The sequence below is a fragment of the Amblyomma maculatum genome, chromosome 11, assembly GCF_055883805.1.
Source record: "Amblyomma maculatum isolate TAMU_Amacu chromosome 11, ASM5588380v1, whole genome shotgun sequence".
In the NCBI taxonomy this organism is placed as follows: domain Eukaryota; kingdom Metazoa; phylum Arthropoda; class Arachnida; order Ixodida; family Ixodidae; genus Amblyomma; species Amblyomma maculatum.
Genome location: NC_139354.1, coordinates 110,418,320 through 110,444,160, shown reverse-complemented (window position 1 = coordinate 110,444,160; position 25,841 = coordinate 110,418,320). Strand labels below are relative to the sequence as shown.

The following is a 25,841-nucleotide window of genomic DNA, read 5'->3' as shown; positions in this document are numbered from 1 at the left end:
GCCTCCTACACTAGTTATAGAAAGTTTTCATTACACTGTTAATGATATGCGAATACTTATAAGAACATTTTTGGCAAACTTTCTATAACTAGTGTAGGAGGCGTGGATGACAGTCGTATTCACCGCATGCCAGTATTCCAGTATAAGCATAATTTGTTTGAACTCACTTGCTCCGCTGGGCCATCTGCGTGTGTAGGTATAGGAGTAAAAAAAAAAAAAACATCGCGTAAGTCTGTAACCCAGGATTGAAACACACAGTATCGCCCCACAAGGTTTTGTGAACACTGGCCTCTTTCCTTTAACAGTTGTGGATGCGTAGCTTACAGCAGCTGCCGCCTAGCCGTCCCGGCGCATTTAATGGCTGTAAGCATGCATTAGATTAAATCCGGGGAAGACTAATGAGTGTCATACATGTTGCATAAAACTGAGGAGATATATTTGTTTCCTTTTTCTTGCTCTTACAAAGTATTTCTCTTTCTCCTGCTTTTTTCTAATGACGTGTTTTGAGCGTGCTAGTCAATTTTTGTATTTGCTTGCCGGCCTTTAAGAAAGCAGGCCAATGAAACTGCATCGCTGACAGCCTCGTCCCGCTCTCTTCCCCACATGTCGCTACAATTCTGTACCTGCATGGGGAAACAAGTAGAAACAGGAAGTGGTCGCCATTTGAAACATCGCATAGCAGGATCAGCTGGCTTCATTCTAATAGGAAACACCTCTGAAAACGAGATTCGGCGTTCTTTGTCTCTACGTTTCAGTTTTCACATTCTCGTTAGTTGAGCAATTTTTAAAGGGCCAGGAGCATCAAACAAGATACTGGAGTTTAAGTCGCTACATTACTTGCGTGAAAGATAAAATCAGAGTAGTATTAACCTTGTACCTTCATCCCTATTGGTTCTAAGCAGTGTTGCAATAAAGTCAACCTTTTTCTAGTCAGTGCGCTCTAAAGAAAAGCCTCCAAGTAACGTATACACATCAGTTTCACGCAGCCTTTGAGTGATTAACGTACGTACACACGAGGCGAAAGAAGAGGTATGCGTCAGACTAAGGTAGGTGCGCCGTAAATGTAACGATATCACTTGAAAAAATGTCGAAGGACATGTTTTCCTCTCACATCACAGGCAAGTGCGTCCGCACGGCTCCGCTATTTTTCGCTCTAGCATCGACATGACAGCACGACCATCACTTAGATTCATTCCTTGGCCAATACCCCTAATGTGTGCCTGCTTGGTGAGCAGTGTTTCGCTCGGATCTTTATTGGATGTCGCCCGAGAAGCCAAGATGACAACGGTGAGACTGCTTCATTGTGCTTTGTCAGTAAAGTGTGACCTTTTGTTATCTTGTGTTTCTTCCTTTTACGGAGTTCCAGGTCGTGAAGCCCGTTTAAGAGTACACTTTTAATGTACTTTCGTAATGTTGCTTGGCAGCCGTTCACTCCTTAAAAATGGCGACTATTGTATCCATAGAATAGTTCCAGTATTTAGGCTGACAATCTGGTATTTCTCCACCCCTGTGTTACGCTTTAGTTCTAGAATATTTGTAAAGCGGAAAAAAGTATCCGTTCTGGATACAACCTGCTGCCATTGTAAATTGATTTACTTGTACTGCAATACATGATGAAGACCGTTACATATCTATGGTGCGAATGGTAAACCATGCCCTCGCTTTTTGATTGCGAAAAAATTAGTTGGTAATTTATCGAAATGATATCTCTTATACATTATTGTGTCTAACTTGTCCACCTTGTATGCTGTCAACCATTCATTCAGGATCTTTCCGCCTTGGCTGCTTTAAACATCAGCTCTTTTGTATATTCTCGAACCCCGGGGAAATATGGAAACTCGTTATGGAATTCACAAAGAATACAGCTGTACATTCAGCAGGCCTAGCCTAAATCTTCAGTGCAATCTCGTCAAATTGTTTGCTTTTGTACCACCGTTGAACAAGCATGTGCCATGCTTGGTTGGTTTGTGGTCTGGAGCTGTCATATTCACGTGCTTGCGCTTTGCAAATTTAAGCTCCCCTAAGGAAACATACTACAGAGTTCTACGCAAATCCTGCTGTGTACTACGAGATAGACCGTCCTGTGCTTCCGCTTTCCAAAGACAATTACACTGTGTAGCCCGCTACACTAGTACTTTGTCGCAAGTGACTACAAGCTCTTCTCAAAAACCTTCAGTATAGGGAGAGAGATATATGTTATAACAAAACATTAGGTTTCGTTTATTAGGTTCCCAAAGCGAATCGGGCTGTGAGAGAGGCCGTATAAGGTTCCGGAACGCTTTACTACCTGGGGTTCTTTAACGACACTGATATCGCACAGCGCGCGGGCGTCTTGCTTTTCGTTGCCGTCGAAAAGCGGCCGCCATGGCCGGGATTCGATCTCGCATGCTTGGGAACAGGAATCTAGCGCCCTAACCACTGTGTCACTACAAGGGGTGTCGTAATAAAACACTAACAGGGCACTTAAGTTCACTTCCGTGCTGTCGATGTGAAACTTCTAGAGGAAAGTTTTGGTAGAGTCCACAATTTGGATGACGTGACAAAGTTTAACTTCGACCTTTTAGTGTCACCCCCCCTCCCCCCAAATCTATTGGGGGGATCTCTCAAGCCAAACCAACATTTTGGGGGCGTGGTTCATGTCAACTTCAGAATTTTGACAGCTGGTTCAAACCGACCGGAGTTTAGGAAGGACTCGAAAATTGTAGGTTAAACCAGCGATTGGTACGGCCGGACACTGTATACCTTGTGTGAGTGAGGCCGCCCATCCCAACTTGGAACCGATTTCTGATTGGTCCCCGAGGGGATGACACAGTGATGCTTGACTTGGGCGCCCATCGTTTCGGATGGATGACGCCACCTCTTTCTTCGGCATTAAAAACGTCACACGGTAACGTACTCGAAGCACAAGCCTAGTACTTAGTGCACAAACACGTCTATAAAACCCGTAAAAAATTACAACGGCTAAGCAACTACTCTGATGGCTCATATAGTTTTAAATAAAGATAAGTTCTGAAAGCGTTTGTCCTATAGCGGACGTACCTGGTATGTTTCCTGTTATAAGAATGCAATATTGTATGCACTTATAAACGAATATCAAGTCGAGGAATACATTGAATAGGATATAGGAATAAGAGGATTTATCGCTATAAGTTTATTGGTATGGCAAGTTTTTGGAGAACGAAGTATTCAACTCATTATTAATTGCTTGAACATAACAAGGAGGTGAGGTCATGATACAGCTCGAATAGGATTTCCTACAAAGATACACATGTCATTATATGCGTAAGTCCAATTTTTGTGCACGATTTGAAGGTGATAAGGCTGCAGGGTGACTGATGAGTATGCAGAAGAACGATGAGTATGCAGGAAAAAAATCTAGCAGCGGTAATCAGTAAAACGAGGAGTTTCGTTCAAACACAGATATTTTCTACTAACGGCAGAACATAATTTCAAAGGGAGTGTCAACTTCAAGCATTTTCTGGTTTCGTTCGGGTTCACGCTCCTCGGGTGAAGCTTCGCGGTCCGCTTTGGAAAGACATTGCAGTACTATTTGAACTGGCTCAATGGGGATAACAAAGGTTCAATACAGAAGAAAGTATTGAATCGAATGAATTTTGTTCTTAATCTTAGCGATGCTCCTTCAGCTGATATATTTTCGTCTATTGGAAAACTCAAAAGTACAAAACCTGAGTCGTGCGGTGTATGTTTATTTGACCCAGTAAACTTACTTGGCGTAGTAAAAAGCATCAGAATTTAAGACGCAAGCTGGCCGTCAAAGGAAAGGCAAAACAAATACGTTTAATAAAAAGTGAATAAAAAGCGCGAGGCAAGATGCACACGTGAGAAGGAGCATTTCACGTCGCAACTACTTTAATTTTTTACAGCGACATTGCGCACCAACATCATTTTCTCACTCCCACGGATCGTGTACAACTCGGTTAAGCCTACAGGGATGCTTGACTTACCCAATTAGGAGAATTATTTCTCTAAGATGCCTGGAAGTGGGCTTTCTGTTTCGCCAGGAGGGTTGGAATCCTACTCGAGACTACAGTATTATGAGATTGTTTCGCGCGAACGTTATAGCGTTCCTTTCGGCCATCCGCCTTGTTCATGTGCTTTGTCTCTTTTCAAACTGGTTACTGTATATATGATGCTATGTCGTCAAGAGAGATCCTGATATCTCAACAGGTACACGCTACAACTTTATTCTGTCTCTAGTCGCATTTTAAACAGCAATGCCGGCTGAGAAACTGTCTGAATGCAACTTAAAATGCAACTCACATGATTGGTACATAATTTAGGTGATGTTCATTACATTTTGAATATGGTGTCATATCCCAACTTAAGATATCCCCTCTGAGGTGTGTTCAAATATTTTTGCGTCTGTTTAGAATCGAATAGTCCAATATTGCACCCTGAAATGTTAAGCATGCTGAGAAAACATCGTACATTGGTCCATTTATTTCGAAATAAAAGCAATACAAGAGACATATTCGACGAAATAGATGTGAACCGTGATCTTTAACGTCCCAAAATATAACAATATTCCATTGGGCCATATAAAAAGCTTACAATGACCACTTTCAATCACGCTGTTGTACGTTTTCTTACCATTTATATATCTGCCGATTTGGGACAGTGGTCAGCCGGTAACTGTAGGATACTAACGTTGACAGATCGGAGTCATGCATCGTCACGATCCGGTAACATGATAGGCCATGCGATATTTAATGCCATGTGACTGCCCTGCCGTAAAAGGTAATCATTGCTCCAGCGATCGTTTTGTTTCGTACGCTGCCAAAGGCAGGTCGACCTATGGCTTTACTGTAGTTCAGAGCTATTAGCGAAAAACGGGCTGCCCATTGACATAGCCTTCACTTACTTTAGCCTTTTACAAAACAGAATGGTAATCCTAGGTGGTTTTGTAGATACTATTCATAAGGAGTGTTTCCGAATGTTACAGACAGTACATTATATCCTGCTTAAGAGTCACCGCGGCTTCCGTACGATGTCTACCTTATTTTGGCGACAATAAGAGCTAAACACGTTGATTCAAATGGAACACAAGTCAAGAGAAAATGACTGCTTGATCAGGGAGGGAACAAGAATTCAAGTATACCCCGCAGAAAATATCTGCGCCAAAATAATGCTTTTAACGCGCCGGTATCACCTCTATGCTTCATGTTTAGTCAGGCAGATAATTTCTTTAATACGAATGAGGAACATTGTCGCTGAGTAAAGGGGTCTCGCTGCTGAAGTTAACTGCTGGTTTACAAGAGGCATAAAAACATTTTCGATTGTGAACAGCGCATGTTGCTGAGACGCATCGAACTCAATACAGAATAATAATTATTTAAATATATTGGCCGTTCTATACACAAAATAGAACTTGCTCAGCTCATCTTCAGCCTATAAGCAAATAAATATTGCAGCCACGCTAGAGACGCGCCCCTTTCTCTTGTTATGCTTGCATTACGTTGCTAGGCCTTAAATGCTGCACACCGATGCCGCAACGGACAGCTTGTAAAACTAGTCAATGCACAGGTCACTAACAAGAGAATAATAGTACATAACACTCATAAATACAAATAGTGGCTTCCGCAAGCGTGGCTCTAAAACCAGCGATGTTGTAAACTGGGACAGCTACAGGGAGCCCTTAGGATGTGTTTCTGGTGATGTTATTGTCAAAATGATTTCTAGTAAGATGGCACCAACTACAGCGGTCAAATTACCTGACCATTGTCCGGCCCCCGATTTAAACATCAGGAACCTGTGCGCAGCGCGCAGAAAGGCGGAGCAACAACTCATGCGGAAGAAGGAAGAGAGAGCCGTGAATACGACTTTCAATAGGCTGAATTCTGCTATTCGAAGCCACACGAACACGCTCTGCAGAACGCAATGGGCCTCCTTCTGTGCAAGCTTGACTGTATTCTCACCGACGACTGGAATATGGAAAGTAATTGACAGTCTAGCTGGAGAATCTCGCCCTTGCAAACCTTTTGAAGCTGACGCGAGGCACATGAAGAAAGTTCTTCCGTGTCTGCAGAAATAATTTACAGATGCGTTTTGCGTGTAAATTATGGAATTGACCTATGTCCTTGACCTGTTGCCTCCTTCTGCATCATGGCCGCCACATTCGTGTTCAAGAAGCTTCAGGCAGAAATCAGCGGCCTGCGACGCCGGTGGTTCCAGGTACCAACGACATCAATCAAATGTGGCAGAAACTGCCTCTGGAACGCTGGAAGGCGCTCGTAAACTATCTCAATCGCGTTACGGAGCATGGCGGTGCTCTTCCGTCATGGAAGGTGCCATTTATTGCCCCATTGTAAAAGTCTGGTAAACAGATAACGGACTTTGCCTCGCATTGTTCTGTATCATTGATATTCTGTGCGGCTAAGCTGATAGAGAAGCTAGAGCGTGAGCGTTTACTTTAGTTGCTTGAGGACAGCAAGGCGTTGCCAATACGTATGACTAGATTCCGCGCATGTTTAGGTGCATAAAATGGCATATTTGACTTGGTAAGCCACATTGATCATGAAAAAACTTTCCCCCTTTTCACTTTATTCATTTTCCTTGTCGTCGCAAAATGCTATGATAGTACTCTTCAGAGCTCGGTCCTGAATAGTTTGAAATGCCTAGGCGTACAAGCCATCTGCTAATATGTATTCACTTTTTCCTCAGCGATCGTGCAATTAGAGTCAGGTTAGGGGGTACTACAAGCACCGAAATGGCTGTTTCGAGGCGCGCCTCAAGGAGTGTTCTGTCTCCTTCTTTTTTTACGTCGTGATAGCTGGCCTTCCTGGTGCGCACAATTGCAACCAGGTGCTCACATTGATATATGCTGATGACATTTGGATTTCGTTTACCGGCTACCAACTCAAGCGCTTAACCTTGATTTCTCGGCGGGCACTACCTTTGCTACAAGATTACCTTCAAGGCGTGTGATTGTCTCTTGCAGCGAAAAAATTCGGCTTCGTCTTGTTTCTGTATATAGGAAGACGCTCGGCAAGATTGCAGCTAGACGTTGGGCATTCTTGCGTTTGCCAATTTATTCATATCCACTTTTTGGGTGTCATTAATGACTCCCGTCTATAGTGGAGACGAACTGTGGACTTTATTATCTCATCTCCATCTCCGCACCTCAGTGTGATCTATAGAATCGCAAGTGATCACTGGGGAAAACACCCTCCTTGAATGGTCAGACTTCGCAAAGCACTGGTAATTAGTCGCATTATTTATGACTGACCTTTCATTTTCTCTTCGGTATCACAGCTCGAACGCCTCGAAAATTCTCCACAGAAAGGGCAAGATCCACTGGAGTTTCTCAGGGACAGACAACAATGATGTGCTTCATGGGGCACTATCTAAACCTCTTAGCCTAGTCGCTTCACAGAGATTACTTATGCAAATTCGCTGCCTCGGAGAGTCAGTAGCTGTGTGAGTCCTTAGTCTCGAGCCTATTTGGCACTTAATACTCTTAGGTTCCTGAGGAATAATGTTCGAAGGCAAAACAAGCGCTTTAAGCCTCCTGGTCATTTCTGAGTCTTGTCTTTACGGTCACTTTACCTTACGTGCGCTCTCAATACAGTTCTCCTTTGGCGGCGATGCGTTCACTCGCATTTGAGCATTTGGAAACATGGTATGCCCGCAATCTTAAACTGTTCACTGACGTCTCTGTGGACAAGGTCAGAGCATCTAGCGGAGTACCTTTGCAGATTCCATCGTTGAATAAGTCATGGTTCGTACAGTTTACTGAAGTCGTGTCCTCCACGACGGCGGAAGCGTTGCCATTGAGGTGGCTTTACGGAAGTTACAGTCATGTCCGGCTCTACTTGTTGTGATCCTGACAGATTGTAAATCCGCCCTTCAAAGGTTAGAGCACGGGTTCCCTATGATAACGTGTCCCTTAGCTGTCTGCGCTTGGTGCATACTCTGCAGAGTAAAGACTTTTCAATATGTTTTCAATGGGCACCCTAACATGTAGGTGTCATAGGCGGCGAGGTGGCGGACAGCCTAACCCAATAAGCGCTCTCGTAACACCCGTTAAGAAGAGTTCCTCAGGACACCAAAATGCTCTTAAGAGAAACAGCCCACAGGCATTTCAATTCCTTTTGAAGTTCACCCTATAAGTCATGCCTGGCGAAAGGTCTATAAATATCCCAAGCTAATTTGTTATATCGCATTCGCAAGGGCTCTGCTCCTACTCCTGCGTGAATGTATAAAACCGACCAGGCAACGTCTCCGATGTGTTTCACATGTGTTATGTGCAGAGATATAGAACATTATAGTATGTGTTGTCAAGGGCACAGCGGAAAGGAATGTGTTCTTCGCTTCCGTCAAGAAAACATTAGTCTCCCACAGTTCATTTCAGGACAGTGTCTACCCGTGAGGAAAACGCTCTTATAGAAAGGAGGTTTCACACCTTTAAACTTTTCTGCAGGACTTGGATCTGGAATACAGATGGTAACAGAAGTAATGACTATTATCTATTACATGTTATTTTGCATAACTGGCTTGTGAACACTGCTTATTATTTAAGTGGCGTTACCGTGTAGCAATTGCCGGCAGAACCTAGAAAGCTCATCCCATCTGTAGTCAGCAACAACCTCAATACAGATGGTAACAGAAAGAAGTAGTGACTATTATCTATTACGTGTGACTTTGCGTTACTGACTTGAACACTATTTATTATTTAAGTGGCTTTACGGTGGAGCAATTTTCGGCAGAACCCGCAAGGCTAATCCCACCTGCAGTCAAAAAAAAGCCTCAGCCTCGACGCAAGAGTAGAACGCCTCTATTACCTAAGAGTAGCGGTAAAACTTGGTGTCGTGCTCTTTACTGGAGTTAACATCCGGAAGCGGCTCAAGCTTACAATAAGAAGGAAATACTGCAGCTCGAATGAGTCCAAACAAAAGCTGTTCGGTATATCTTTAGTAAATACATACGGCACGATTCTCCATCCTTATTGATGCGGAAGCATAACATAAGATCTCTCTAATCTCATAGAAAAGTTAGTCGGCTCGCCTTTTTGCATAACTGCCTCTCAGGTAAGCTAAGGTTAAACTTGCCAGATTGCGTAAAGCCACATTGCATCACGAAGACTAGGCACACACACCCTCGCTCCTTGGCTCCAATCTTTGCAAGAATAAAAACCTTTAAACAGCCTTTTTTCCAGAACTATCAGTAATTGCAATTCCTTGCCTTTGCATACTTTCGCAGCCAGCGACTTTGTTGAAGAATTGGAACGTCAATTCTTAATTGTACTTCACTCATTATGAATATTTTTACTTGTATGCAATTTGTTTTTTGCAACCATATGCTTGTTATATGTGTATTTACATTTTTGTTATGGATGCACCTCTTGGCTGGACCATGTATATGTATGGTCTGCAGTATCTGCAAATAAATAAATAAATAAGCTATCGAACATTCTGCATCACGTTAGACCACCTGGGGACCTTAACTGCACATGCCAACATACAGCACAGGCGCACCTTTGCGTTTCGCTTCTATCGAGACTACTAAAGGTAACGGCCATCTTTTGTAGAATTCTGCCCACCTAGGGGGAGGGGTTGCCTGCGAATGCCCTGGACGTTCCTTTCCCCATTGCTCAATCGGCATCACAAGCTTTGAAGTGATTTTCTTTTCACGCTTATTTTCTTTTTTGTTTCCTCCTCGCCGTAACGAAAGCGGGCGTTGCTTGCAAATTCCAAAGTGAGGCAGCTCCTTGCCTGGTGTAGACTTTTTCGGCAGCAATAGCTGCTTGATCACCGCGTGATGGCGCCACGATCGAAAGCAGGACGAATAAGTGTAGGCGCAGGAGGAGGCGAGAGTTGATGTCGTTGCTTATAGATCATTAAAACATTTTAAGCGCGCTACATTTCAGATAGCTAGGCTGGCTTCCTTGCATGGTTAAAAGTTTGCCCGGAACATGGGTGAGATTATAAACCAGCAGCAAGCACGTTCCGCCAATCTTCAATATTCACCTTCTAAAATTCAGTCAGGAATGTTAGCTGTCAGCTCTAGGGAGTTAATTTTGTCCAGCAAAACCAGTGATTACTCCTCAAAAAAAACAAAAAAATATGGCATGGGACCCGAAAAGGGGGATGAACAATAGGCGCTGAACCTTTTCGAAAAGACTCTACTCATTCCTTCGGGTTTGAGGTTCGTTTCAAGATGGCAAGAAATATGTGGGCTCAGTTCAGTGGCGGGCAGCTTTGCGGGATCTGTTCCGGTTTCGTATTCGGTATTGGTTCCTCTTTGACGGCATGCTTCTTCGTTATTGGCTTAACTATGAATCTTGCAAATACAATGAGGGCATTCGCACTGGGAACGAAGTGGACAAACAGCGCTTGTTTGTCCTCTGTACTCCTTTGTGTCCTTCCCTTGTTCTGTAACCCGCGGCTGAAATATGATGGAATCTCATAATCTTTGATAATGTATATAATCAGGACAGAATCGCAGAGGTAGGGATTTCGACAAAGTGCATGCTTCAAAAATAGTGACAACTTGGAAGAAAACAATTACAAGCGATGCAAAGCAAGAAATCTGTACTAGAAGATCGATTAATCATTTCAAGGCACATGTGTATAGGCAAGAAGTTCTCGCCACCATGTAAACGAAGTGGTTGATGAACACTCCCTTACGACCAAGCGTAGCAGCGAAACCGAAGAATATGGACATTACAGTAACAGAAAAAAGATGACGAGTAAGTGTAAAATAATGCCGGTTGACTTGTTTACTGCGTGCAAAGTATTTAGGGAATAAATCCGCAACAAAAGTTAAGCAGCTCTGCCCCTAAATCAACCAAATGACACTGACGACTTTGGAAAATGCAATTAGAAAATACATTCTATACAAGCCATCGATTTCCTCATTCAGTGGTTTGTCGATTATAATTTAATGGCTTCTTTCTGTTTAAAAAATATTTTTGCAAAGTCAGTGATGGAGACACTTTGTAGACGTGTGAAGGGATCCTAAAATATCGACTCAAATTGAGCTCTGCGCGCAAACACTAGTGAAATGCCAATTAATGCGAGTATCGGACAATGTGGCGCCATCTGTTCACTTCTATTCAGTGCGTGTTGGGGGGGGGGGGGGGGGAACGTGTTATTTTTCTATTTTAGCGGTATAGTCGTGATACATTTTAAACCGAGTCAGCATGAAACAATACAGTAACTGGACGGCTACGGTTGTAGCTAGTTGTCTTGATATCGTACAGATGCAACACTTCTAAAGACGCAGACAACAACAACAGAGACACCGCTAGTTCAAACTTCATTGCATTTTAATCTCGTGAATATTTTAAACTCAGGGGCAGTTGATTCCGCGCGCTTCCTCTCAATTGGCTTGATTAGTTATTTGTGAAATGATGGGCAGTCTTTTACAAGTCAGACTCCATCTCATCTCGATAAAGGTTGCATAGAAACTGATTTATTTATTCATTTTTTTTTTTTAGAAAACTGAATAACGTAAGCGTTTTCAGGTGGTACGGAAGAAACTATTGCACAGTGGTGTCATATTCTATAACTTTTGCGCTTCAAATACGTTTGTCGCTTTTTTTTTTTTTTTGTTCTCCTTAGTGCCTCCGCAACAACCTCTTGGTATGAACCGAGTGACTTGAAGGGAGAAAAGCGGGACACCATACACAGATGATTTTGGAAAATGGGCCGAGCGCTCAGGAGGCAGTTCTCTATATATATGCAACCTATGAGTGTAGCACAGCACTATTTATGAGTTGCATCGCATCACGATTGCATTTAGCGTCAAGATTCACGCAATGCAAAGCTACACAATGTTTGTCGCCGCTGTCAACTACCGAATATCTTTCTCCCCGCAGTCCCAAAACTTTTCCCCAACTCTCCGCCGTCCAAGTGTGAAACTTTCTTGCTGACTCATTGGACTCACAGAACCCAAATATGCGGCCATCGTGTGGTTTGTTTTTAGATCTTCTTTCCTCGCGCTATATGCGCACTAGCACTTTTTACTGCACTGCAAAGGCTCTTGCTATTTCTTTTCCGACCGTGACCTGAAACATGGTTGATTTGGTGAAACGAAGGGACGACCACTAATCGAAAAATTGAGGTCACCATTTTTATTTTCCTTGAAAATGTGCACGTCAAGTCAAACAGAAATGAGTCGCAGTTCGAAGAGCAGAGCTCCATGAAAGCATTAGCCGAAACATTTTCTGTGCCTCTTCATATAGCGGCAGAAACGGCAACAACAGCGAGGCAGGTTTCCTTCTATACGTGACACGTGTCAGGGGTACGCGCGATGCGTCATTGTTTTCTGTTCTTTACTTATATTTATTGCGCACTTGTCAGAGAATACGTAGTTCGTTTTACTCATCGGGTAGTGAGAGAACGTAAAAGCACGCGAACCCGAGTGAGCGTCTAATATGAGGGAATAGCGATACTGCAAGCGCACCCCCCTTGTGAGCAGCAGAACTTGACGCTTGATTTCAACCTGTCGCAACTCGTATAGATCAACCCACCAGCGACACTAACATAATAGACCTGATACTCACAACGGCGCCAGATACGATAAAAGAAATAACTCGTTTGGGTGGTTTCAGCGATCACAATTTACTTCAATTATGCATTTACATTTCAGTTCCGTTTATGGGCTATGTGACAAAAGATTTACGTTTATAATAAAGCAAATTTCACAGCTATCAACACAGAACTTGAAATATTTTTCTATATTACATTTCTACCGTACATCAACAACCGCTGTGTTGAAGAAAACTGGGTACTCTTTAGAGATAAGGTTCCATCTCTGGTTCGTCAGTTTGTTCCTGAAATCAAAATAACTAAATATAAATCGAATCCTTTGTTTACCAGGAGGCTTAGGCAACTGCGAAATAAGAAAAAGTAGTTATATCAGACTGCTAAGCGTGCGTGCACCAGTTCTGCTTGAAATAAATACAGTGCCACACTGAAAACACATTGCTCCGCCTTACCCTCCGCGAAAGATAAGCACTTTTCACACGACCTTGTTTCGCTTATAAAAACTAATCCCAAAAAGTTTTGGAAACAGATATGCCCAGATTGGGGTGGGGGTTCCGTATCTCTACAATGTAACAACATTCCAGTTTCCGCTATTAAATGCCCAACATTATTCAACACATACTTTTCATCTGTATTCTCTTCCAAAGATAGCTCTAACCTACCGGAGGTACCCGACCTTAATTGCCGCTACGTGATACCCATTCAAATAACTGAGGAAGGTATCATCTCTCTCATAAATAACCTTAAGGTATCTACTTCAGCTGGTGTTGATGGCAATAATTCTAAAATCTTAAAGAATACCATTTCAATCTCTAGTAAATTTTTATTTCATATTTTTCAGCAATCTTTAACTAGTAGTTTGCTGCCCGCGAATTGGAAGATAGCTGAAATAATACCAATTTTTAAAGCAGGAAACAAAACTTCAGCGGAAAATTATCGTCCAATATCTCTCACATGCCTCTGTTGTAAAATGCTTGAACACATAATTTCATCCAATGTTTTCAGTCATCTTGAGCAGAACAACTTTTTCTACACAAATTAACATGGAGTTAGGAAGGGCCATTCCTGCGAAACACAGTTATTCAAATTTACAACTTACTTGCATTTAAATATGAACGAACACCTTCAAACTGATTGTATATTCCTTGCATTCGCCAATGTATTCGACTGGGTAGCTCACTGCCGCTTGATGTCAAAACTATCATCACTCCGTCTAGATTCGATTACTTTAACATGACTTCGTAACTCCCTCTCGCATCGGCAACAGTTCGTTTTTGTTAACAATCTGTGCTCTAATCTTTCTCCAGTTATCTCCGACGTGCCGCAAGGTAGCGTGCTCAGACCCTTATTATTCTTTATTTATATAAATAATTTACAAATAATTATAAATAACCATTTATAACTATATAAATTATAAATATTTATAAACAAATTATAAATAATTATAAATTATTATTTATATAAATAATAATATAAATATAAATATGCGAATTTTGCGAAGTTCACCTTTAGACCGAATCGTAGAAGCCGTTTTAGGGTTTCGTATGAACAGCTTTTAATCCTATTAATTACAACTAGAAATTGATCTTAGAATAAAAGTCTGCTTCGTGTTCTTGGAGTCATGTCATTATCGACTGATGTATTTCTGTATCGGTTCAGTAGTATTGCCTACCACGACGATCACTGAGCGCCATACTGAGGCTGCAGAAATGATTGGATGTGAAGGCACATCGGCTATGCCTTGAAAGACGTAAACAACGCTCCGACCGTAAAAGGAGGTATGGCGACGATGATTCAGATCGCAGGGCCGTACTTCTGCTTGCCTTCTTCAGAGTGGATGAAAAGTGATCGTTGCTATTTATTTTCACATACAGCAATGATTATGCGAGGCCGCCAGCTTCTTCAATCAGCGGTCATCTTGCTCCCCGATAGCAGCCAAACACATTCAACCAGCATCTAAAACCCATTACAACATCACTTCCGGTTGTAGGTACTGTAGCACAATCTTTAAAGCGCAACCATGTACACGGAGTCCTTCATTTCAGCTTTTGGTACTATTTAGAAAGCGCCTGGAGCATATATTAGCAGAAACAAAGCCGCTGAGGCTTGTCATGCTGCTTATAGCAGTCGTGGCATGCGACATAAAAATAATAAATAGGAATAAGCACTACCAGACAAACGTGCGGCTAACTTCACCACAAAATTATTATTAAGCAAACCGTGCACGCGTAAATAGTTTATTTTTTCAATGCAATTTTCCGCACCGTAAACACAACATCCGGCAAATGATAAAAACATTTTATGTACACATTTTTGACCAAAAGACCATACCACCCGCTACTTCTGGCAGATGTAAGCTGCTGGTTACTCCCCAGATAAATAAACAGAATGCGAGAAACCAAGAATAGAGATTGTCAAAAGGGAACACAAACTTCAAATAACGTGGCATAGAATTAGGATAACTAAAGAAGTAAAACAGTATCACCGACAAGTTTTTTTATGTTGTAAATAAAACATTGAAGTATGTTCTTTAAAGCAAAAATCAGCTTAAAACAGTGGAGACATAGATTAATGTCATACCGAAGAATACAAAAATAGAGTATGGGCATTCACCTTCCAAATGAAACAAGGAAGCAAAACCAAAATTGTGCACGATAGAAACATTCCACCAAGAATGATAAACAATGCTGAAGGTGTACAGCAATCAAAGCTTTAGCAAGTATTCCACATTAGGCAACAGCTTGTTGCGAGGTGAGGAATATTTATTGTCATCAGAATTCTCACGAAAAAAGGCCAAAAATTATCTATCCTTGTGGGGATTCCCACAACACGCTTGTTGCACTTATATCTGTTAATACAAATACCGTTTTAACCACCAGTCGACAACAAAATGAGCATCATATAATTGTGCTTAAAGTTATTGTAAATGAGTTGTAAATGTGTCGTATTTCAAGAAAGAGCAAGAACAAAGACAGTGTTTTATGGAACATTATGTAATAAATCATTCACATAAATAAACAGGAATAGTAAGACTTGGTACACAGATCAATCTATATACAGTAAAGCGTCGAACTGCTTTTATTTTGAGCACTTGAGCTTAGTTGGCAATCAATTTTAAAAGAGCAATACACTTGCCACGAAATCTAACATTGCACATATTTAACAATATGCCCACTGACACCTAGTAGAAGGCTTTGTTTGCATTGTGGAAGAGATACACAAATTCTATCTTGACGAATGCAGAAAAAATAATTTCTCAAAACACTTCTAGAAACAAAACTTTATTTGTTTTCGGAGATAAAAAAGAACTGCATGCTAGATGCTTTTTGAGATTATCAGAACTTGCAGGTAGACATCAACAATGGTTTTTGCAATTAAGAAAAGACACTCCTTGAAGGGCTTGGAAACGTCTATCTTTAGTCTTTCTGGTAAAACAAGAAACTAAAAACGTTTTAGAATGTAAACAGAAGAAAGATCTTTAGAGCTCTCAAATAGAGGTTTTATCGATAACTGGTGCCTATTTTTACTGAATAAAGCGCTGCGAAATCCGTCTGCTGTAAATGTAGCAGGAACGCCGGACAGAATATGCTGCTTATAAAAGGAAGGTCACTGGAAAGTATGCCTGAAATACGAGGCGCTCAAGACAAGAAAAATTCGTAATAGTGATAGCCGCAGCCTCAGTTGTAGGAGGTTTCCACTGGTCTCGTCTACTGTCTGTTTTGCGGATCTGGCAACTTACCTGGTCAAAGTTTGCCCAAGTGAGGTGAAAAGGCTTGTTGTCATTGTATATTCGATTAAAGCCAGTACGCTTGCCGGCTCTTCTCACCGCAGATGTACCCCATTACAGTGGCATGGTTTATAACGCATGCACGTGCATTTTTCATTCATTCGTGAACATTTTGTCGTTAGAGTACAATATTAGATGCGAGTCTGACTTGAAGGCATTCCTTTTACATATATTTCCGGTGCACATTGAAAAGGTAGCTTCGGAAAGGAACGCTTTTCATTCGTAATCTGCTATCAAATTAACCAATTCCACCCGGAGAAACAATTTATGCGCCATCTTATACTAGATATCGTTGAAATGGTTGGAAAAGCAAAGCGATATACAAAAATATTGTCAGATAGCTTGTGCATGATTACAGTAGAAATATCTTTTTCATGCTTAGCATTCACGTTCGTCACGATCAAGGCGGAGAAATTAGCCTCTGATCAAATTAAGCGTTCCCTGTGGAACGGCTTACTAGATCGAGGGATGAAGCAAACCTTTCGTCATCTCAAATGAAAAACATCAAATAGTACTTTTATAGTTTATCGCCCAACTGTAGAGTACAGGACTGTCATTCTACCATAAACACGATATGAAGTGGTTGCGTATCGGATCTCAAACGTTTGAAATGATTAAAATCAGATGACAGGGAGAGTGGACATTTCTTGCGAAACAAAGATGATTGATGATCATAAAGAGCGGTGGGTTAGAAGGGGAAATTATGGGAAATGTTGCTGTATTTTACTTAAGAGCGCATTGCTCTCAAGTGATGGGGATGGTAATATTGTCTGTAGTTTTTAACGGGAAATAATGCCTTACTCACACAGAAGGGCTAAAACAACAACAAAATTGGTTGTCCGCAAAACTTTAGACACTCAAGGGGAACTTCAGGTTTGACGTAACGACTTTCCTGTAATGGAGCCCCACGCCACCAATGATCAAAACGGCGTTTCGTTTCTTCAAATGCCGCGCTTGCGGCTCGAGTCTTGAAAGCCAAGGGTGGTGGATAGTGAATCCATGTGGACCTGATGTTGGATTGCTATGCAGCGTGTCACCACATGCGGCAGTGTTTCTTCCGCTGCACCGAAAATGGGACAATGCTTTATTTGTCCATCGTGAACAGTGCTCGTCATGTTTTTGCCCGTAGAGTGCTACGTCTCTGCCGGCAGCCTACTTCCTCTTCTATTGTCATAGCAGTCCGTCACTCAATGGACTTCTTCCACTGAACATACATCGACTGGTGGGACTTTTTCTTTGCTCGTTCTGTCCATTCCGCTGTATCCGCGAATCGCACATGTTCACGAAATTTCTTGCTGGACGGCCCTTTAGTGCGTACGAACTCTGCTACGCGAAATGTTGGGAGGCCATACATATCGCAAGAGTCCTTGCGCGTTTAATCCAACTTGTGGCACCCCTCATGAAAGTGCCATGTATCCATACCTCGTGAGCGATGTGGCTCACGAGGAGACTCGAGAGTCGCCACTGCAACAGGTACTTCCCACATCCTCCCTTGCCATGAAGAAGGATCAGCCCATTATTTTGGAGTTGGGGTTACAACTGAGCACCTTCTAAACACCTGCAGCCTTTTTCGTTGCAGATCGCCGTTCAGTGCGGCTGCACCTCAAGCCCTTATACCGGTGGCCCCCGCACAGTAGCCGAGACCCGCCACCACCAGGAGGCGTATCCGTCAGCTCTACGTGCAATCTGCGGCATCTACTTGCAATCTGCAGCATTTAGGTGAACAGCATAAAAGGAGACATCATTTGCTGGTTGGCTCACTCGGCAGTGGTGACGACAACTGAGCATTTTCTAGGCGCCTGCTGCATTTTCGCTGCAGATTAGTACGGTACATACCTAGTTTCGTATTTTTCTCCGTCAGTCGCCGCTACTGCCAAGCAACCAAGTTATGATTTTCCTTTGATTGTGGATTCGCGAAGCATGTCGAGTATTTGGATAAGATGAAAGGGGATTTTCTAGGCTAAAGAAAGAACTCAAACAAGAGCTGATAACATTCAAAGAATCGATGGAAAGGGAACTTCCAAATGAAATTAGACACTTGCGCCTTGAACACCGTGAAAAACGCTTCCAACGTTTACAGAGACCGTTGATGCGCATCACGCTATTCTGCCATCCCAGTTTGCACCCACATCTAGGCCGTCCCCTCCACTATGAAGAGACGACGGTCTCTCCACTATCAACCACACGTGCTTGATACCAGGCATCAGGAAGAAAGTCGAGCTATCGCCGACAGAACTAAAACAAATCACTCTTGAATACTTTCATGAGCACCATGCAAATCGTTTGCACGTCTACACCGAGAGTCCAGCGAATGCCTTGAGTTCTTCAGGCTCCATGGTCATACCCGCAATTACTACAAAACAAATTAGGCCAATTCACTGGACTTCTTCAACAGCCAAAGAGCTAACCGCTCGTCGCGTCGCAATTAGGCATATGAGTCAGCAGAGCCCTCAGCGGTGGTCTATTTTCACAGATTCGAAAGCAGCCCTGCAAGCCCTAAAAGCGGCTCTTCGCCGTGGAACCCATGGGCAACCCGTCGCGCAAATGCGACAACTTCATCCCTATGCCATTAATGGAGGACATGACATCATCTACCAATGGCTTCCAGGACACGGCGGCATAGCGGGCAATCTCCGGGCGGACAAAGTCGCACGAACAGCCCACCAAGACAGCGATTGTGTGTTGATCTCCTTTTCCAGGGCAGATGCCGCCGGCGGGCTTCGCGCACTTTCGCGGGAACACGCGCTCTCCTTATGGAACTCTGACCAATGTGCGAACTGCCGCTTAAAATCCCTGGACCCTGACATGAAGCTCCGGCTTCCACCTGGCCTACCCCGACGTGAAGAAACCTTGCTGTGCCGCCTGTGGGTTGCTGTAGCATTCATACACCTTTATTCTTATGTGGTAGGTATGGCAAATAGCCCTGCATATACTAGCTGCGGGTGCGACGAGACTATAGGCCACATTCTTTGTGAGTGCCCCATATACAGTGAGGAAAGACAGTGTCTATGCCGTCGGCTGGAGCGTATAGATTTACGCCCACTGACTAAAATTAAGATCCTAGGTCCCTGGCCACGGCGATCGGCGATCGTCTGCGGCGGAGGCCTCCTATAGGCACTGCTCCGCTTTATGAAAAACACAGGACTGATCGAAAGGTTATGATTTTGCTGTTATGTTACGTGATATCACTGTGACGTGATGTTATGTGACATGTCTGTGATGTGATTGTACTGACTTCACCCATCCCTCTCTTACCCACAACTTTTATATCCACTCACCCCTCTCCCCTAGTGCAGGGTAGCACACCGGTTTCTTTTACCGGTTAGCCTACCTGCCTTTCCTCCTCATCTTCCTCCTCCTCCTTGAATATAATCATGCCCAAATCCTTGATAAAGACAGAACTACAGGCTGAAAAGTGAAAAAGTACGAAGGAAGCAAATGAAAATGACATGCTTCAGGCTAAATGCCGCACTCTTGAAAAGACTGCATCAGAACTAGAAAAGGAGTGGTTCATTCAGAGCAATACTGGCGAAAAGCACATCTTGGGATTTTTGGTGTTATCGAAAAGAAAAGTGAAAATGTTGTGGCCATTCTGTCCGAGATTGGAAACGCCATCGAAGAACCTATCACTGAATCCGACATTGAGACGTTCCATCGCTTATCTACCGGCAAACTTGACATGACAAACATAGTGGTTCAATTTAAGGCAACAAACCATGACGCTGCTCTCAATAAAGCGAAAAAAAACAATGTTCACACACAAAGACATAGGGCTTGATGAGGAAACACCGGTCTACGTGCACGAGCACCTCTGTCCTGCTCAGAAAACATTGCTAGGAATAGCAGTGAAAAGGAAGTACAACTTTAAATGGAAGTCAGTCTGGACCAACAATGGAAAGATATTTGCACGACAGACTCGTTACTCGGAAATCGTAAGTATATATTATGAAGCTGACCTTCCAAAGATTGGCCCTGATGTCTATTAAGCTGTATGGGCTGCTTTATCTCCCGAAGCGGATCTGGCCAAAGCAGGCCCTAAACAAAAATCTAATCTACCCACGTGTACATAAACGGTCAGGACAGAATGTCACGATCTCATTTTACCCTCTCGCGTCCAGCGTCCGCATCAGCATTGTAGTTCAATTTTACACACCTAATGTTCGTTCCGCTAATAATAAAGAAGGTCAAATAGCCTGCTCAGCAAGTGCAGCTTTCATTTTACTATTATCATGCTCTCCGAAACATGGTTTAACAGTGACAGCAGCGCACTACACCTGAGTGGGCACAAGAATGATTTTATTAACCGGTCCAAGCCGACAAGGTGGCGATGTTGACGCATACATTGAATCGAAACGTCATTGCAATCTCCTTCCGGAGTTCTTGTCTTTAACTATCAATTGTCAGATGTTGACCTTGGAATGTCATTTAGAAGTGATAGAAGTAGTCTACCAACTTCCTAGCGGCAGTATTTCTTGCTTCCTAGAATTCTTTGAAAAATTGTGAGACTACGTTAGCGCAAACAATTTTCGCCTCATTTGCGGAGGTGACTTTAATATAGATATATGTATTCATTTCACAGGTTTCATGAACTTGATCAACACTTCGATAGGTGTCACACAAACTATTGCATCCTGTATATATCTACTCATTAACAATATTTAAACTATCGTAAAACACACTGGTACCACTAACTCGATGTCAGTGATCACTGTCTTGTGTTTATGTTCTACACTAACCGGAAGGGCTGCAGGTGTCCAGAAAAGCTAATCTATGTCTAATATATATCAGGCAGTGCTCTGGAATAATTCAAGTATGAGATTAGCATTCACAATTGTTCCTACTTATACAGTTTAAAAGATGCAGATATTGCATACTCCAAATGTATGTCCGAATTTATACAATCTCTGCTTTGTATTTTTCCTTCAAGCAGATCAAGCACTCGAACAAAATTAGAAAGCCGTGGCTTACACCCATTCATATTAGAATGATAAAGAAGAAAATGCTCTAACACGCTGTCTTACGTACTCTGTCGCCAGAAACATTCATTACATTTAAAAGCATACAAAACAGACTGAACGCTGAGCTTCGACGAGCGAAGAAATAATATTATCAAGAACTGTTTGCTGTGCTGGAATTGCAAATAAAGCGTTTTTCCCCAACGTTGTTTGGAAACTGATAAATGACGTCATCGGCCGGGGACGCATAACACATCAGTCAAAATTATAAACCATAAAGGTAGTGAGCTTTTAATAGATCATTTTAATAGTCACTTCACGAATGTTGGGATAACTATGAACCAGTTACCGAACTCCCAAATGGCTGGAAACTCATGCGCAGACAGCCTTTTCCTTGAACCTGCAGATGAATTAGAGGTTTACACAACGTTCATGAACTTACAAAATAGCAACGCCTTAGACGTAGATAACATTCATATAAAATTATAAAGTCAGTGAAGTATGTCATAGAATTCATAGCACCTGCTATTGCTCATATTTTCAATTTGATTCTGAAAACATGCGTGTATTCTCGTGAAATGAAGAAAACCAGGGTGACTGTCATTTTTAAGGGCGGTAACAGAAATTACACAAGCAATTATAGGCCCCTCTCTGTCATTCCTGTTTTTTCCAAAGGACTAGATAACGTTATTATCTCTCAGATATCTAAATTTTTCTATGCTAAGAATACAATATGTGACGAACAATTTGGTTTCCGTAAAGAACGACCAAGAAAAACTGCCTTACTAACCCTTAAGGAAATCATTTAACAAAATAATGAACCTTTTTACTACAGGCTTGTTTATAGATTTCAGTAAGGCGTTTGACAGTCTTAACCATAGTATACTAACTTATAAGTTCTCACTGTGTGCAATCCGCGGAACACCCCTTGATCCAATAACGTCTTGTTTAAACAACAAGAAGCAGTCAGTTTACGTAGATGGCCAGCAATCAACTTTTTTATTAGTGCGAAATGGAGTTCCTCAAGGCAGCGTGTTAGGGCCTTTGCTTTTTAATGTATACATTAATAATATTGTGAACATTGATCCCACCATAAAATTTGTCATGTATGCAGACCACCGCAGCATACTAATTTCAGGTCCTAACGTTGATGACTTAATTCTCAAATACAATCCAATACTTGAAAGATTACATCTCTTGTCGAATTTGAACTGTATTAGTATAAATCCTATGAAGACAAAAATTGTCATAATATAGCTAAAATAAAATAATACAAATAAGCCTTGCTGCCAGATATTAAGGCCAAGAAGTTCAAATAGTAAATGAAAATAAAGTTCCTGGGGTCACGTTTTCGGCCAACTTAACTTGGGATAAACATGTAGAAGAGGTTTGTAAAAAACTAGCCGCAGTAATGGGAGCCTTATCTCGTTGCCTACAACTTGTTCGAACACAAGACAAAATGCACGTTTTGCTTCGCATATTGCTACTCCAACCTAGTATGGGCTACGACTACAAAACGAAACATGGTAAAGATAGCTATGCCTCAAAAGAGGGTCATGCGACATATTGCTACCTTTTAATACCTGTTGCCCACGCGAAGTGCCTTCATAACCTACGTATAATTCGAGCTCAATTCTTGTATGCGTATCGCCTTCTCCGCTCTTTCTACTTTTCCTGTTCAGCTTTTGAAGTTCTTTTTTTACGAATCTAGCTAGCATCTTTAAAAATAAGACCGCACACTACTCACACGCAGTGATGAAGTGTAGTTCTCTGCAAAGTTTCGAAACAATTACAAATATCAGTCATCGCAGCATACATGTCGTTAATTCTGGATAAGCATAAATGTGTATCTAGTTATAGAGTTAAACAATTACGAATGTATTTTCTCGAAAAGGACTGATGAGTAAATGTATTTGCTTTCTAAGGGTCTTTCTTTCAACGTGTATGTATCTATTTGTTTTTGTTTTTATGCTAATTTGTTTACTTCCTTGCGTAGTTGGTACAGTGATGTGTCCTTTGTGCTTATCTACTATCGATATTCCAAACTAATTTTGAACATGTCTGTAATACTTTCTGGGTACTTGATATGTTGTATAAAACCACGACAGCCTTGTGCAGGGTGTCATGGGCCTAGTCAAGCTGACGAGGCAGCTTTTAGCCCTTGGCACCTCTCCAGAATGTATTGTTTCTTGGAAATAAAAACCTGAATTGACATCGGTTCGCCTAGTATCCCCTTCACAGGTATACACGCTAAGGAACCTTAGTGAGATTCGTGTCACATCTATCTGGTACCGTTCCAGAAATTCTCTTACAACATACAATATCCAAGGACCGCGTTCCCATAAGTTAGGCTCGGAACCACTAAAAACTTCCACGCGGCCCATATCGCCTCATATATCTTGAATAACACCAGCATGTGGTGGCACAACATGCCATTTTATGGGATCGTCTTCACTGTAAGCTGTTTTTCTTGTTCAGACGAATTCTTACATCTACTGCTGATGTAAACACCTAGGTACTTCGTTTATTCTACTAGCCTTATGTGCGCCCCCTACAGCTTTCACGGAACAGGTGCATATCCTTCAGTTTCCACCTCATAATCATAGATTCGTGGTTATCAAAACACATCCGCAGCGGGCTGAAATGCCAGTGCCCCATATTACCACAAACCTTGAGAAGCTTTATTTATTGTTGTTTTCAACAGCCGCCAGTATGCGGCCTTATCACTGTGGCTTGTAGCGCACGGAACGATCTCGTTCATGCTCCTTGTCACAAGACGCGGGTTTATTGCTTTCTTTGTAGAGCGAAAAACGTAGATTCTTCTCGAGTAGTCGCAGGGAAGCCCAACGGTTTCCGTATCGTTTGAGAAGTTTCTAGATTCCTTTGACGGATCATCTAGATTATGTTTTGCCCTATTTTGAATTGAGCGCTGACGAATGCAACTGGAGCATTCGTCCACCCAATAAACAGTTTATTTTAGTGAATTTCAAGCCTCCTAAATTGTGCCTACGGCTTTGTCATTACCCTGTAATATCTGGTAGAGGTGCTGAACCCGGTCAAGAAGACCATACCCTTGAAGACGCAGCTAGCCGAAGAAACACGGCCTCTCGTGTTCGCGTAACCTCGTGAGCCCCTCACCTTCTACGGCCGGCCATATGAAGATGAGGAAGATTAGCTTGATCTCTTCGACCGCGCGGCAAGATTCAACAGGGTCAACGATGCTACAAAGTAAAGGAAAGTATTTTTGAAATTCTAGAAGCTACACGAGCATGATTTGAAGACCATGAGACTTTTCTGAATGACTGGGACATATTTAAGGCAGAGTTTCTGTGGCTCTTACAAGTGCCATCTGTAAAGAAAGAGCGGAAATGTGCTTCCAAAGGACGATTCTGCTCCCAACTCAGTCCGTCCTTATTATGTTGAAGAAACCAAGCGCCATTTTTGCCGCTCAGACCCTGAAATGACTGGGAAGAGAAAGTGAATTATTTTAAGTGAGGCGTCAAATAATCGCTTATCGCTTGTTTCGTAAAAAGCGCACCTCAAACCGTTGCCGAAATCGTAAGAAAAGCACTCTAAACAAAAAGGACCCTAGACACCCCAAATCGACAGTACACCAGTCCTCTTCAAGTGTTCTCTGCAAGCCACTGCGACGCCACAGCTACAAGCGGAGATAAGCTCCGTGAGGTTATCCGTGAGGTTGCTCGAGAAGAGATGCGTCGACTGCTGCTATCGCCAACGCTGCCGCAGTATGCGTCGCTCACGGACGTCATCTGTGAGGCAGTCTAGCAAGCATTAGGCAGTTGTCAAGTGACGGCTGTGTAGCTTCAACGTAAGATTGACTGAAACACGTGTATTGACAGCCCTGTCATGCGTGGCTGAAATCTGTACGGACATCTAGCCCCACCAGAATCACGGCGGCCGAGGAGGCTGCTGGTTTGATTGCCTGTGACATTTGCCGTAAAGCTTGGCTCCGAGGCCTAAGCCAACAAACTCTCCAAGCTTTGCCAGAGCATAGCGACGGCTGCGTTGTCGAGAGACAGAAGAAGGACCCAGTCGATGTAGTTGGCCGGCGGATGGCAGTTGGAATGTCGGCGAGAGCAGCATCGATGAGCTATGCTGCTGCATTACGCCAAACTGCTATCAGACGAAACCCTCCAAGAGTCGTTTTTCTTCGTTCGCCTTACATAATGATGTCCTCGTGAAGAACTCCGCGCCCAACAGGACTCCACAGATTCCCGTTGTTCCTAAGAACACCAGACAGGACAATTCCGCAGGTGTTGCACGATCAGCCGACCGCAAGGAATCTCTGACGTGCGTATATGGCGTACCGGATCCACAAGTGCTACTGGCCACGGTAGACTGCCGACATTGCCCATACCGTGGAAATGGGCCGTCAGTATCAGCGCTGCATGGCAAACCCGATAAGACCTGTTGGGCAAATGAACCCGATACCACCCCCGACAAATCCCTTTCATCAGATAGGATGGACCTCATCGGCCATTTCTCTGCTTCATCAACTTGAAACAAATAAATCTTCGGGGCCACCGATTACATTGCATTAAATGACCCACTAAACCGAAGCGAAAAGTC

At 42.6% G+C, this 25,841-nt stretch overlaps 1 protein-coding gene across 1 annotated transcript in view; it reads left to right on the top strand.

Annotated features, from left to right (window-relative positions):
* Window positions 1-9,931: 9,931 nt before the first annotated feature.
* LOC146174666 (lipase member M-like) overlaps window positions 9,932-25,841 on the top strand; it is a 74,028-nt gene continuing 58,118 nt past the window's right edge. The window contains exons 1-2 of the mRNA XM_084585429.1: window positions 9,932-9,935; window positions 17,876-17,964. Of these exons, the coding sequence (XP_084441555.1) occupies window positions 9,932-9,935; window positions 17,876-17,964 (93 nt within the window). The remainder of the gene's footprint in view (window positions 9,936-17,875; window positions 17,965-25,841) is intronic.